We start from the raw sequence: 15,667 nt of genomic DNA, 5'->3' as shown, positions 1-15,667 counted from the left end.
GGGCTTAAATAACCCATATACAAAGATAAGCATCATAGTAGATTCCACAATGACTTTGAGATAATTTTTAGATGATCAGATGTTTTGAATTAGCTTCTCTTTTTGGATTATGCATGCCAGTGTTTCCTTCCATTTGTGTGGACAATTGAGAGATTACTACAGTGTTAGACCACATAAACAGGACAGGGTATGGCAGCCTGACTGTGACTCATGTTCAGGTGCCCCTGAACCTGCACCCCCTCATCCTGCTTCTGGAAGAATCTGTTTTCCCAACAGTATCATATCTGTGTCTGGCACTGCTCTTACACACGGTGCACTCGATCTCTCTCTCTCTCTCTCTCTCTCTCTCTCTCTCTCTCTCTCTCTCCTGCTTTCACTTTCTGTCACTCTTTCTCTCTGTCTTCCCCTCCCCCTGATATTCTCTCTTTGTGTTGGCCTGATTTTTCTCTCTGAACTCAGAGAATGCTCTTTTTAGAACTCGACTTCTAGAAGGTCAGGGATAGACCTCTCTGTAGTCCAGTTTCAAAAGTCATTAGTTCAGTCTGTGCTCTTTCCCCATTTTCCTTTTCTGCCCCTTCTCCTCACCATTCTCCGGCCATTTCTGTGTCGGGGCTGGCCATTCTTGACGGTGGGACCAGCAGACCTCTTCAGCCAAGTGGCCAACTCAGGCAGCCAGTGTGACCAGCGCCATCTTGGTGTCCTGCTTCATGAGGCCATTCAGGTGCCCCGTCAACTGGGTGAAGTGGCAGCCTTTGGGGGCAGCAACGTGGAACCCAGTGTCCGTAGTTGCTTCCGTTTTGTGAGTATGGAACTGGGGAGCGGGGGAGGGAAGGGAGGTTTTAGGAAGGGTGGGAAGAAGGGAAGGACTACGAGCTAGGCTTTTGATCTGAAGTATGCAGATGCAAGGGAGTTTATTGGGATGGAACAACAAGGCAGAAGGTTCTGGGGGCTCTAGAATCATAGTCCTGTTGGGGAGGGTGCCAGCTCAACTAGCACAGGGCAGAAGGTGAACATCTCTGGAGAACAGGCCAACCCAGCCCCTGCTGGTTCTCCTGCCCCTCTGAGGGCTGCCATTCTAGGGATAAGACACTTTGGGCCTCAATCATTCCCATTGGTCTTCTTGTTTCCCTAGAGCACTGGGAAGCCAGTCATTGAAGCATCCCAGTTCCTGGAGTGGGTCAACCTGGAGCCCCAGTCCATGGTGTGGTTGGCTGTTCTGCATCGGGTCACCATTGCTGAGCAAGTGAAGCATCAGACCAAGTGCTCTATCTGTAGGCAGTGCCCCATCAAGGGGTTCAGGTAGGGAAAACAATACCTGCTGAGATTATAATAATAAATATTTCATGTGACATATAACTCAGATATTATAAAATAAAGTGTTACCTAATTATTATATAATTATAGCTAGTGTATTATACATTATTATATACTGTTATAATCCTTTCTATTGCAGAATATTTAATTGTTTTAAATGGGAAGTGAGGAAATATTTCGTTTTAGTTGTATTATAAAGTATTACAGACCTACAAAAATGTATAGAAGAACATAGGTGTAAGAGCACCTATGTACTAAATGGTATGCCAGCAAATGTTTCACAACTTACTCTCTAAAAAGAAAAAAGGAAGCCTGATCTGTAGCATTTGCTAAATTCTGTGGTGTATATACTCCCACTGTGAATGACGTCAGACTATTTACAGGAGGTCTCTGAGCAGAGTCAGAAAGAGACACTCAGTTGCACACCATTTCATAATATGTCTGCCATGCAGATACAATAGATGTAAGTAATCTCAAGAGCATAGACATTAGCAAAGTAATTAGGAAGTAATGAGTTTTGAGTATTTATTACCTTTGTTTGTAGTATAATTTATTTAATTGTGAGTTTATATAATTTAATAATGGCTAGATTTGACAACTGGCTTAGAAAACCCCTGAAATTTTAATAGCCAGCTGTCGTGAGCTGGTATGAGCTGGCCTCAGCACACCACAGTATATACCCATGACCAACTTAAGGAATAAAACATTATTGCAATACATTTGAGGTCTCCTTGATTATATTCCCCTCCTTCCCCCACAAAGGTAACCACTATCCTGGATTAGACTTTCATCATAAAACACTCAACTTTTTACCTTTGTAAAGCACTAACACACAACTCTCCCTACCATCACCCTGCTTTTCATAAGATGAACAAATGAGGCACACAGCTAATTAGTGGTAGATCTAGACTAGATATTGGATCGTATGACCCCTCTAAGTCTAGGCATTTCACTGTCCTATGCTACAAGGTTGGGCAGTTCAGCCAGGCTTTGGAAGTAGATCTGAAGGGCTATTCTGTATTCTGCAATAATAGGTATATTATTATGAACAACCTTTGGAAATAACTTTTAGCCAACTTAGCCAAGGCTGGTAGAAAGAACTGCCTTCATATTGGAAGTGTAATTTCTCCAGTGTAGGTGGTGGTCCCTGGGAGCCTTGACCTGTTTGGGCCATCCTTGTTTAGAAGGCCATTTGATATAATGAGATATTTACCCCCGCTTCCCTCCTGTCTCCCTTAAACAAAGGTGGTGAGAATGCTATTTCCCACACTTCCTGGGAATCTGGCCTTATGATTTCATAGGGATTCGTGGTCTGTAGAATAAAGCTGTTCATCTGTTGAGAACTCAGCCACTGCTATGTATATGCTGTTGGGCATGTTATGGCTCCATGCCTCATTCATCCCCTTCTACTGTGTGTGTATATTTTAGTGTTAGAGGAACAGCGGGGAGGTCACTGTGGCATATTGGACTCTCTTTACTACTACATCTCCTCTCCCCCAAGGTACCGGAGTCTGAAGCAATTCAACGTTGACATCTGCCAGACCTGCTTCTTGACAGGCAGGGCCAGCAAAGGCAATAAGCTGCACTACCCCATCATGGAGTATTACACACCGGTATGAAGCCTCCAGGCTGGGTGGGAGGGTTAGGCAGCTCTCAGGTACTAGGCCTTGATCCACTTTGCCCAGCATTGGCTCATAGTTTTCTGCTCTCCTGTGGGGAGTATTCTCCAAGGAGCTCTGGTGATTCACCAGTTTGGGGGATTCAGGCCTCTCTATTCTTCCAGAAGAGCTTCTCCCTCACCAGGCTTGGCCACAGCTGGCCCAGGACACTCTCAGCCATTTTAAGGGCACTCGCTGTTTTGCTGCAGAGAAAAGTCTCAGGAAAAAACAAAACAAAACAGACAAAGACAGAGAGAGCAAGACAGTTCCAGGTGATTTGCCTTCCATTGCTCACTTGAGTTTTTCCTGGCTAGCTTCCTATATTGCTTCTGTACTGGATCACTCAGTCTTTCCCTGATGCTTTGTCATTATTTCTACCCCTTCTAGTCAGTACCAAAGCTTATGCTCAAATTAATTACTCAGTCCCTTGGAGGGAAAAAAGAAAGGTATGTCCTTTACCTGGACCCCTAAACTCCACTTAGTTTTCCCTGGTAACCGTGTCCTCCATATCTGCCTTAGCCCAGTTCGGTCAGCATCCCTGAACTCCAGCCACAGAGTTGCTCCTGTGCTGTGTTTAAAACCCACAGCTCCATGCTTAGCTTCCAGCACTGACTCTGCTCCCTACTCATCTTTATCCTTTTCTGTCCCTGCAAATGCTCCCAAAGCCCTGATCATATCCCCAGCTCCGACCACTGCTCTCTCTCCCCCATTCTCTCTCCTGTTTTTCAACCTGATGCCCCACAATCCATCTGTCTAAGCTTTCATCTCTTCAAATCCTGTTGGCACAGAAATGTGTGGCCTGGTGAGAACAGGGACCATGCCCTTTACTTTTCGTTTATTATCATTTTAAAGAAAACATTAGAAAAGTCATACCTGGAAAACTGGCTGGATCTGGTAGACTGATAATCCTCTACCACCTGCTCATCCTCTACATCCTTAGAATTCATAGAAACGTGTTTTAAAAATTAACAAACATATGCTCATTATAAAATATTCAAATCATATAAAAGTGTTTAAAGTATAAAACAAAGGTTGGATGCCATGGCTCACACCTGTAATCCCAACACTTTGAGAGGCCGAGGTAGGAGGATTTCTTGAGCCCAGGAGTTCAAGACTGGCCTTGGTAACACAGTGAGATCCCTGTCTCTACAATTTTTTTTTTTTTTTTTGCTTTTAGAGGAACTGAGGCAACTAATTTTTTTTTAAGTATAAAATGAAAGTCCTCCTATCTCCTCACCCTGGCCCCCACCCCTCCAGTTCACTTCCCAGAGGCAACCAGTGTTGAGAGTTTGGCATATATCCTCCCAGACCTTCTTCTAGGAGCAGGGTATGGTGGGCATGAGCAAGAGTGGATTACCCAGCAGGCTGTCTACTCTAGCAGAACAGCCACACCTGCCCAGTATATCTGGAAGCCATTAGGGTAAGTTCCTGTGCCCTGTGTTCTCCTCAGACCACATCCAGTGAGAACATGAGGGACTTTGCCACAACCTTAAAGAACAAATTCCGCTCCAAGCATTATTTCAGCAAACACCCTCAACGAGGTTATCTGCCTGTGCAATCAGTGCTGGAGGCTGACTACAGTGAGACGTGAGTACCGGTGGCTGAGCAGGGGCTGTGGGCAGCCTCACTGAGCCCGATTGTAGGCTGTGAAGGGGCTGAGTCCCAGGTGGTCTAGGAGAATGTTCCAAGGTAAATCCCACTAGTGATAGGGCAGTTCAGCTTGGGCCTGACCTGAACTCTGGCCTGAGAAGTAGACTGGAATCCAATCTTTGTATTTTGTTCCCATCAGCTCTTGCCCATGTCCATAATGTAGGGAGCAGGAGAGGGAGGAGGAAACAGGCTGCCCAGTCTTTGGTCCTCCGAGTCTTTGCTGCTTTCTTCTAGGCCGGCTTCTTCCCCGATGTTGCCACATGCTGACACGCACTCCCGAATTGAGCATTTTGCCAGCAGGTACCACCAGGTTTGGGGGAGGTGGGTGGGAGCTATTGTAGGAAGTCCGAGGGGAAAGGATCTTCAGTCAGGGCAAGGAGAATGGAGTCAGGGCCAGGGGATGTGCAGAGTGGGGTGTGCAGCAGCCAGCAAGGCCCAATATTTAGGAGTAGTTGGGGTAGCTCTCAAAGCCAATGATCCTGTTGTGAGATTAGAGTCCTTGAGATGGAAGCAGGCCCCACATCCTGTTTTCTCTCCTGCCTCTGCTCTTTATTCCTAGGCTTGCTGAGATGGAAAGTCAAAATTGCTCCTTCTTTAATGACAGCCTGTCCCCAGATGACAGCATGTGAGTTTCCACAGCTGCTTATTTGCCAGAAATAGCTCTCCTTGAGATCTTTGTGCCACTGTTTGGGAAGGGTATATCCTCCAGGGAATGGGGGTGTGTGGTGGTTAGGATCCTTAGCTCCCTAAGGAAGGAAGGCTGCTTTCTGGGCATGATGTTCAGTAAGAAAGGCAGTCTTCCCTCTATCAATCGACCTAGGAAATGAGTGATGTACTAGCTCCCTGCCATCTTTCCAAGTCCCTTCCTGTTGCAAGATCCCATCCATCTATACACAACTTTGAGGAACGAATAATATGCCCTCCCTCATCTGAAGTTTCAGAAAGGAACCATTATCTTGTGGTCAAGATGCCAAAGCCCTATCTAGTGCTACACTAACTCTAGGAGACATCAGGGACTTGGCTGAAGTATAACAAGGGAACTCCCTGGTATGACAGCCCAGAGAAGAGGACTTGTGTCTCTAGGGAGGTCCCCACCCTGCTCAGAGATCCTGGGAGCTGCTGGCTACATGGATCAATCTGCCCTGACTGGGACTCAGATCCCTCTAGAGGAAGAGGAAACAAAGGAGGTTAGAGTGGGGGAATAGCACAGAAAGGGAAATGATTTGATCATTGTTTCCCGGGGGGCTGTAAGTAGAACCCAGAAACCTGCATCCTGAAAACACTCTCTCAGTACCCCCAACCACAGCCTCTGCCTCCTTTGAACACTTTCATCCCTCTCAAGTCTCAATATACGTCCTTTCCCTCTCGATGTGACTTAGAAGTGAATCCTCCAGCATGCATTTCCTGGGGCCTGAGCTGAGAGCTGAGAACTTACGCCCTGAGTTGTTTCTCTGTTCAACAACTGGCCACCTACTCTGCTTTCCCCATACCCACGCAGAGACGAGGACCAGTACCTGCTGCGGCACTCCAGCCCCATCACAGACCGGGAACCAGCCTTTGGACAGCAGGCTCCGTGCAGTGTGGCCACAGAAAGCAAGGGGGAGCTACAGAAAATCCTGGCCCACTTGGAAGATGAGAACCGGTGGGCGTGATGATAGCAGAAATCTGTGTGGGTTCTTGAGGCAGAGAGATTGAATTTAAGTTCAGGCACTTCTACATCCTAGCTGTCTGACCTTGAGCAAGTTACTTAAATTCTGTAATCCTCTATTTCCTTATCTGTAAAATGGGGATGATGATCATCAAACCTGCCTCCTAGGATCACTTGTGAAGACCAAATGAGATCAGGCATATAATGTGTTTGGCTCAGTGCCTGGCTTATAGTAAGGGTTCACTAAATGCTAGCTATTATAATAATTATTTGAATCTATTTATTTATTTATTTATTTATTTTATTTATTTATTTTTTTTTTTTTGAGACAGAGTCTCACTCTGTTGCCCAGACTGGAGTGCAGTGTCGTGATCTCGGCTCACTGCAACTTCCGGCTCCTGAGTTCAAACGATTCTCATGCGTCAGCCTCCCAAGTAACTGGGACTATAGGCATGCGCCACCATGCCTGGCTAATTTTTTTTTTTTTTTTTTTTTTTGGTATTTTTAGTAGAGATGGGGTTTCACCATGTTGGCCAGGCTGGTCTTGAACTCCTGACCTCAAGTGATCCGCCCACCCCGGCCTCCCAAAGTGCTGGGATTACGGGCATGATCCACTGTGCCCAGCCTGAATCCTTTTAATGTAACCCAAATTTTTCCAAGAACACACGAGATGCAAGCAGAGAGAATGCAGAGAGAAAACAGGAGAGGGTATGACATGTTCCTGCTCTCAGAGACCTTTCAATGTTGGAAGTGGAAAGAAATATGTATCACCTAGTAAAAGTATTCCAGAGGACAATGACACTACATAGAGCATTTGAGGTCTGGAAGAAGGATGGTGAAGAAGAATACAGGGAAGGCATGACTTTCGATAAAGTAAAGGTGGCAGCAGGGACCTAAGAAGGGTCCAAGCCACTTGTGGGGCATGAAGTGGAATTCATAGTACCCCTCAGAGCAGTGCTTTGCAAACAGTAGTGCATAAGATAGTCACTTGGGAAGCTTGGCAAAATACAAATTCTAAGTCACAGGTGTGGCTGGGGTCTGAGTTTCTGCATTTCTCACTAGCTCCCAGTGGATGCCCATGCTGCTGTTCCACAGACCACACTTGGAGTAGCAAGTCTTTAGAACAGTGCTACTCAGAGTGTGAAGAGCAGACCAGGGCCAGTTTGTGACCAGTTTGTCACCAGTCCAAGAGCAATTTGACATTGCTATGCTATTCAAGCACAGAATTAGTAGACTCATCTTATTGAATAGGGTAGAGACCAGTTTGAGTGTTGTTGAACTTGTGTGATGAATTGCACGTGGTGTGAGCTATGACTAGTCATGTGCATTGGGACCACATACGGGTCCATAACAGAGTGAAAAAAAAAAACTGAATTTTTACCATGAATCATTTGAGAAACACTGCCTTTGAGCAGCAGTCCGCAGGCCCTGGGAAACACTGGGCAGAGAGTGACTGTTCTGTTGCAAATAAAGAAAAAATGAACAAAGCCAAAAGTGATATCCCCAAAAGTAGGCCACCTGTTTGGAATTTGTTTTTTGTTTTTGTTTTTTGTTTTTTGTTTTTTTGATGACACAGCATGGGTGTTCAAAGTGGGCCAAAGAGGAGGGTTGTGGAGAGAAGAGACAACACAGGTGGTCTCTTGTTTATGTTATGTTTTCCCTTGGAATCTAAACATCTAAATATGGAGTAGGTGAGTCAATGGCCCTAATGCCTCCTTTGTTTGCAGACTGTGTTTCTGCCTGATTTTAAGGTCAGAATTAATCCCTAAAGCAGCACATCAAAGCCCTGAGACATTTCTTATGCAAAATGTCAACTTTCTCTGCTCTGAGGTCTCAGGATGGCAGAGTAAATGACATACGTGCTGGAGAGGAAGTGGATGTGGCCATTCAAGCAAGAGCACAACTGGGGATGGGGGTGAGGTGGGGTGGAAGAGCACAGGGATTGTTCACACCTAGGCCTGAGGGGATATCTGAAACCTGGACAGTCAGAGCCCTGTTAGATCCATAGGTCTTGGTGTCTCTCTCCATGACAGGATTCTCCAGGGAGAGCTGAGGCGCCTGAAGTGGCAGCATGAGGAGGCTGCTGAGGCACCCACTCTGGCTGACGGCTCCACTGAGGCAGCACCAGACCATCGCAATGAGGAGCTTCTGGCTGAGGCCCGTATCCTTCGGCAACACAAGAGCCGCCTGGAGACGCGCATGCAGATCCTCGAAGATCACAACAAGCAGCTAGAGTCCCAGCTGCAGCGTCTGAGGGAGCTTCTCCTGCAGGTGAGGCTGGAGACAGGAAAAGAGCCAGGGCGGCCTCTGAGCCCAGGGGAAGGGCTGGGGAGCTGAGGGCTGTGGCAAAGAAGACACAAGAGAGAGCTCCTTGGCAGTGGCTCTCAAGTAGCTTCCTGAAGAGAACTGGGCCTGTGGTTGTTGGGGGGTGGGGGAAAGAAGAGACTGGTATGGTCACATCTCCAGCCAACTCTCTTCCACCTACCTTCCATGCCACCCTGTGTGTCACTCTCCAGTCACTGTGGGGCCTGGGGCAGAGAGAAGACTTCTGAGGGCTTATTTCTTCACAACCCATTGGAATCCCATACTAAAAGAACAAACTTCAAGAATCATCTAAAACATTGATTTTTGCTAGTATGGTATTTGCTAGAAAGAAGTGGGTTTGGACAAGTTTGGCAAGAGAAAGATTTGTGCTATCTAAGGGTGTTTCTTGTTCCTTTTTGCACCTTTCATCTCTGACAGGCAATGTGTGTGCTGTGGTATAGCACTGGAGTCAGGCAGCTCTGGGTTTGCATGTGGCTCTGCCAATTGACTGTGGGGTGTTTGGACAGTTGGTTAACCTCTCTAAGCCCCAGTTTCCTCATCTATACAACAGAGGTGGTAACAGTACCAACTTCATAGAATTGTGGTGAACACAAAAGGAGATAATGCATTTAAGGAATTTAGCTTGATACCAGGCATCTAGTACACCCTTCATAAATGTTACCTATTATTGTCATCATATGTAATGGAAAATACCACTCTTCTGCCTCTTCCCCAGATCCTCCAAGGAATGGCCTCTATGGATTCCTGGAGGTTTCTAACATATGCTATGTCATGAACCAAGAATCAGGTGTGAAACTACATTTCCAGAGAGAATTGTGTTCTAAATAGCTTATTTATATCTGAAATGACAGCAAGAGACCTTTAGGTACAATGCCTTTCTTTCTTTCTTTCTTTCTTTCTTTCTTTCTTTCTTTCTTTCTTTCTTTCTTTCTTTCTTTCTTTCTTTCTTTCTTTTTCTTTCTTTCTTTCTTTCTTTCTTTCTCTCTCTCTCTCTCTTTCTTTCTCTCTCTCTCTCTCTCTCTCTCTTTCTTTCTTTCTTTCTTTTTGAGACAGAGCTTCGTTCTTGTTGCCCAGGCTGGAGTGTAATGGCTCGATCTTGGCTCACCGCAACCTCCGCCTCCTGGGTTCAAGCGATTCTCCTGCCTCAGTCTCCCAAGTAGCTGGGATTATAGGCATGGGCCACCATGCCTGGCTAATTTTGTATTTTTAGTAGAGACGGGGTTTCTCCATGTTGGTTAGGCTGACCTCAGGTGATCCGCCCGCCTTGGCCTCCCAAAGTGCTGGGATTACAGGTGTGAGCCACTGCGCCTGGCCTACAATGCCATTCTTACAAGAACTGGGAGCCTTTGACACATGTTGTTAAAGGAAGAAGGTATGAGTAATTCAATATTCTAAGAAGTTTCCGAAAAGTGGAGGCCACTGTTTTAGGTAATACCAAAAGCTTCTTAAAGTCTAAGGGCAAAGGGATGGTATGAAGTCTCTCAGGTCCCTTCTAAGCTCAGGAGTCTGTCAAAGTAAGGTCAGGAAGGCAAAGTGACTTAAGTCATGCGTTACCTCTTGCTAGCCACCCACCGAATCAGATGGCAGTGGCTCTGCAGGCTCGTCCCTAGCTTCCTCTCCACAGCAGTCAGAAGGCAGTCACCCCCGGGAGAAGGGACAGACAACTCCAGACACCGAGGCTGCAGGTGAGTTCCCCTGGCCCTTCCCAGCCCCTTTCTCCATGGCTTTGTCCTGCCCTCAATTTCCTGCCCAAGGCTTTGCAGGGCTGGGACTGGTTTCTCCTCTTGGCTTTGTGCTTAAGGTCAGGGAAGATTGATTTACTGATTGATTAATTCATATGCTTATTCTACAAATAAATGTACATTGAGCACAACCTATGTACTAGGCGTTGTGCTGAGAAGATGCAAATGCTGTGGGCAGGTCTGCCCTTCAGCTGGCAGAACTCTATCTGGCCGCTTGGCCTCATAAAGGAGTCTCTAGTTCTCTTCTCAAATCTCTATTTTTTTTAACCCAGATGATGTGGGGTCAAAGAGCCAGGATGTCAGCCTGTGCTTGGAGGACATCATGGAGAAACTCCGTCATGCCTTCCCCAGTGTGCGAAGTTCTGATGTGACTGCCAACACCCTGCTGGCCTCTTGATGGAGCCAGATCCCTATCCTATAGTTCATTGTCCTCTCCTGGTTCCCGTCAAAGCCTTTCCTCAGCCTTCATCCAACCCTTCCAGTTTCCGCTGGCCCCACATTCCTCAACTAGTATTATTTGGGCTCTGGGCAGCAGCAGGGATCTGGTGGTATGTGAGGTGGGTGCGGGCAGTGATGGGAGAAGGGGAAGCATGATTCCTCTGCCTCTAGAAATGTTCCCTTTAATCTTCAAGGTTGAGGTCAGTCCTTTAAGTACCTTTCTGTTGCAGCTCAGGCAAATATCACTTGGCCATTCAGATGGGGAACAGAGAAGCTGCCTTGCAGAGCTAAGCGGTACCCATTGGCCCCTCTTCCTTCTCCGTGGAATTATGGAGAGAGAGAAGCCTAATTACCCCAAGGTTCCAGCATTATGAATCCACAGGGTTTACCCGTACTCTCTGGCACAACTCAGGGAGGCAAAAGGGTATCCCCGAGACACCTTCCCTGCCCCAAGTTGTCCCTGAAAAATCTGGGCAGTATGTGTTCTATTACTTCAGCTCCAGGACAGATCGTTAGCCATCCTAATGCTACCTAGGTACTGGCTTCTCCTCAAATATCTTCATTTTCTTTAGCCTCAGTCCCTGACAGACCTTCCTTAAGGGGAAAGCAGTTCATTCTGGTTCTTCCACGTTATATTTGGAAGCATTACGTCTATACTTCCGGGTTTAGATTTTTTGTTTTTTTTTGTTTTTTGCCCCACATCTTCCTATTTCTTAAAGGCCTCAGCATTTTGATAGACCTACTGGTTTGCAAGTTGCTCTGGAAACCCGGCTGAAGCCACCCTTTGCTCCTCTGAGTCTGTCCTCACAGACCTGGGAACACAGTGGCAGCTTGCTAAGCAAGGGAGTGTTGCTTTCCTTGGGTGAGGAAGAGGAAGCCCACCTCAAGTCTGGAGTAGTATGACTGCCATCCAACACCCTTCCAGGCTGTGACCCTTCTAGCTCTCAGGCTGAATCAGGTGAGGTGGCTGATTGTCCCCAGCTAATCATAAGGCATTTGCAGCTGGCCACCCTGTGTAGTGGCCCCTCCATAGGAGCCACAGGCCACAAATCAGGAAGCTGGCCGCTTTCCACCCAGACAACAGCAAGGCCTTCCTGTGCCTAAAATTGTTCTTTCTAACTCTGGAAGGTGAATCCAATCCTCAAACTGAACTAACTCTTCCTAGGCGACGTATACCATGATCTCTTTATCCAGAAACTGTTCAGAATAGATAGTAGGGGTGGGGGAGTGGGCTTGAGAATGTTGAATAGATTCAGAGCCCACTTAGACAGCTTTCTACCAAGAGGAGCTTTATAACCTAGAGCCCTGCAGTTGACTTCATTTGCCTAAGTTTATATACATACATATCTATTCTACATATCTACTGTACATCAGTGCTCTCCTGGCCTCACTCACACATTAAATTATAATACCTCTTGAAGTATTAATGTTCTGCCTTGCTCTTTGTTAGCCCCAGCCTCTGGTTGGAAAGATAGATGTATCCTGGCTGCTCCCCTAGGATATCTCTCTCCATTGATGTTTGGGGTGGGCTGTCCTCAAGACCAAAGCAACAGAAACCCGTGGTCACAGAGAATCTAACAGGAAGAGTCACTGTTCTCTTCACTCATTCCAAATCTTGTTCCCTTGAGACCTGGACCTTGGGTAAATTTTCCTGGGCTCCCCTAAATGGTTCAGGTGCCAAAATAGAGCAAATCCAAGCTCTGCCCACCCCATGCAGAAAAGGACAAACAAGCCTTTATTAGCCTTTGCCAGCTAAGACGCAGAGAACATTCCAGCTCTTATGATCTCGCTCAGGGCTAAAGAAAGCAACAGTCGCCACCACAATCAGGAGGGAGTGATGGTTGGGGTGTTGTATTATAATCCAGCAGTGGGCCAGTGGGTAGAACTGCTAGGAACCTAGTTTGATCTGCCACAGGGGAGGCAGGGCAGCGGCTTGGGTCCAGAAGGTTTCAGTTGCCTCCTCCACCACTAAGCCACAGGTCCAGGGTGTCAGACTTCACAGCATAACATCTGCCTTAGTGTTCATGAGGTCTCTGGGCAGAAGAACTGGGTATCTGGATAGATGGTGAGCAGGTGGTAGGCAGGCATCAATCATAGAATCTGGGCATCAGTCAGAGTGGGAGCATATTTGTAGGAACTTAGATTGTGGGCAGGAATGTGGGACAGAGGGCTCGAGGACTTAGAGGCATATACCTGCCTAAGCCTTAGGTGGGTACATGTTATGGAGCAATTTTTTACCAGGAAAGTCCTGGAAAATCCTTTGTTATCCCCAACCCATCTGAGAGCTCTTGGGCTGCTGAGGGCCTGTGGCAACTGCAGTGGGCCAGGCATGGTAGAAAAGATGTAGATCTTGTTATGTAGGGTTTGTGTTGTAGGTGGACTGAAGCAGCAGGTCAGGAGTTGAATTCTCACTAAGGGGTCACTCACACTTTGTGGTCCTGTGTTTACCTTAATGCCTAAGGTGAGTATATTGTTCAAGGGTCAAGGGACAGTCACTGCAGTATGTGTGGGGAATTTTCCCACAGTAGAGTAAATGGATCCTTGGGTACTATGAATCCAACTTGGGATTGGATTTACCAAAATGTATTGTAGGTCGTTAGACATCTTGTTGTGTATTAGTCTCCTAAGGGTGTTGTGCATGGCACTGTGTAGTTTCTAGCCCTACACTAGAAGGATGGTGAAGGGAGTTGCTAGGTTGGTAGCCTAAAGAAAACCTTCTGACTGTGGGATTAGCATCAATGATAAGGTATGTGAGCATTTGCTGGGGTTATTGTCAAATAGTATCAAAGAACAGTTAGGACTGAGAGGTGATTTCTTCTTGACAGAAGTTGATAGAGGCCAAAAAGCCATTATGAGGATACCTCTGCTTCCAGTGACAGCATAGTGGATTCACATTGATTGGGCATTGTCATGGAAGGCTGACTAGCTGGAAGACATCAGGCTGCGCTATGCTTCCCTAGAGAGGACATGTACCCTTCCCTCCAGATTAGAAAGGCTAGAATCAAGACTCTCAAGTGCCCATTTTCTTCAAGGCCCAAAGTTGGGAAATATTTCCCTACAGAGAAATCTGTTTGAGTTTCTGGTGCTCCAGGAAATGGGTTGGCAAGACACAGAAATGAGAAAACCTGAGGCCAGGAAGAGGCCAATCCTAGGAGATGTTTTTCCTCCGGATTCATTTTAAGGAATACCTGTGCTTCCTGATGTGTGTGCTTAAGATTTGGGCTCCATATCCAGCATTTGAACTCACATTCTCAACGGCAGAGTCATGGCCTGTGGCATCATTTCAAGGCCAAAAATCCCATCCAATTTCTCTTCACATAGGTGACAGATAAGCAAGAAAGTAGCTATCTTAACTCGAGCAGTTCTGGGAAAAAAACTGGGGGCCTTATCCTGGGGATGTGGAGACCTAATTCTTCAGCTGTGTGGCTCCCGTGGGAACAAGGAACACTTTAGCTACTTCTTACTCTTTTAACACCAACTGCTGTGGGAGAAAGAAAGGCTCAAGGCCAGGGCTCAGCTCGCAGAGTCCATCTTCTCCCACAGCTGCCGCATTTGAGAGGGGGCCTACTGAATGCCCTTGCTGTCCCCTATGGCAGTGTTGAGGCCTGACCGAAGTCTGCTATGCTGCTTGCTGACTGCAAGAACTGGTCACAGGATGAAAATTGGGGAAAGGATTTGGGGGAGGTGACAAGGGTGGCATGGAAGTCTAGGGGACAAAGGGACAGGGTTGGGAACAAATTGGTTAACTTTGATTGCCACTCACTGTGGTGCCTTCCCCCTTTCCCTTGAATTCTGCTTTGAAAAGAATAAATTTGTACTTGTTTACTTTGGTTCCTCTGGTTATACTCTTTGAGTCCGATATTTCATATCTTTCCCTTATTTAGGGGTGGGAAGAGAGGGTAGACCAAGAAGCCACAGAAGTACTGTAAAACATAAGGCCACCAGATGAGTCCAACACCTATGGGACACAAAAAGACCTCCCCATTGGGCCCATCTGCCACTGTTACCCGGATTAGTCACTTCTCAACATCCTCCCAACCCTCCCCAAATTAGCTAGTTAGCGCCTTATGAGATGAGCTGTATGTAGCAATGGTTTCCAAATTTCATCCTCCTCAGTCTGAGGATTTTTCACCAGCCCGAAGCATTGTAAGAAAAGTCAGGACAATGCATTGAGTTTTTGTAAAATTGTATTTATTCAGTTTAAAGGTCTACCTTTTATTCTGAGATTATGGATATATACACACACACACACTATATATATATATTTATAACATATATAAATATGTATATATAACATATATGTGTGTGTGTATATATATATCCTGTCAATAAGTAAAACCCTGTCAGTCCCTCTTTTCTTTTCTTTTTCTTTCTTTTTTTTTTTTTTGAGACGGAATCTCACTGTCACCCAGGCTAGAGTGCAGTTGCACAATCAGCTCACTGCAACCTCTGCCTGACGGGTTCAAGCAATTCTCCTGCCTCAGCCTCTCACCAAACTATAGCAACACTGTCCAGTATAAAATAATGCAAGCCACATATGTAATTTTAAATTTTACAGCAGCCATATTACAAAAATAAAAATAAATAGATGGAATTAATTTTAATAATTAACCCAATATATCCACAATATTACCCTTTCAACATGTAATCAGTATAAAACAATTATTAATGAGATTTTAAAAATATATATATATTTACTTATATTTACTTTTTTGAGGTGGAGTCTCGCTCTGTCACCCAGGCTGGAGTGCAGTGGCACGATCTCTGCTCACTGCAAGCTCTGCCTCCCGGGTTCACGCCATTCTCCTGCCTCAGCCTCCAGAGTGGCTGGGACTACAGGTGCCCACCACCATGCCCGGCTAATTTTTTGTATTTTTAGTAGAAATGGGGTT

At 46.1% G+C, this 15,667-nt stretch overlaps 1 protein-coding gene across 3 annotated transcripts in view; it reads left to right on the top strand.

Annotated features, from left to right (window-relative positions):
- LOC105499309 (dystrophin related protein 2) overlaps window positions 1–14,620 on the top strand; it is a 44,825-nt gene extending 30,205 nt beyond the window's left edge. For 2 of the 3 annotated variants that reach the window (XM_011771836.3, XM_011771835.3), the window contains exons 15-24: window positions 642–799; window positions 1,133–1,299; window positions 2,816–2,927; window positions 4,423–4,559; window positions 4,857–4,922; window positions 5,182–5,247; window positions 6,121–6,264; window positions 8,304–8,541; window positions 10,160–10,280; window positions 10,610–14,620. In XM_011771836.3, the coding sequence (XP_011770138.1) occupies window positions 642–799; window positions 1,133–1,299; window positions 2,816–2,927; window positions 4,423–4,559; window positions 4,857–4,922; window positions 5,182–5,247; window positions 6,121–6,264; window positions 8,304–8,541; window positions 10,160–10,280; window positions 10,610–10,734 (1,334 nt within the window). In that variant the 3' untranslated portion in view covers window positions 10,735–14,620. The remainder of the gene's footprint in view (window positions 1–641; window positions 800–1,132; window positions 1,300–2,815; window positions 2,928–4,422; window positions 4,560–4,856; window positions 4,923–5,181; window positions 5,248–6,120; window positions 6,265–8,303; window positions 8,542–10,159; window positions 10,281–10,609) is intronic. The other variant, XM_011771838.3, reaches the window with a different exon arrangement.
- Window positions 14,621–15,667: the final 1,047 nt, after the last annotated feature.

This window comes from Macaca nemestrina, chromosome X, assembly GCF_043159975.1.
Source record: "Macaca nemestrina isolate mMacNem1 chromosome X, mMacNem.hap1, whole genome shotgun sequence".
Taxonomy (NCBI): Eukaryota; Metazoa; Chordata; class Mammalia; order Primates; family Cercopithecidae; genus Macaca; species Macaca nemestrina.
This window is presented reverse-complemented; position numbering and strand designations above follow the sequence as displayed.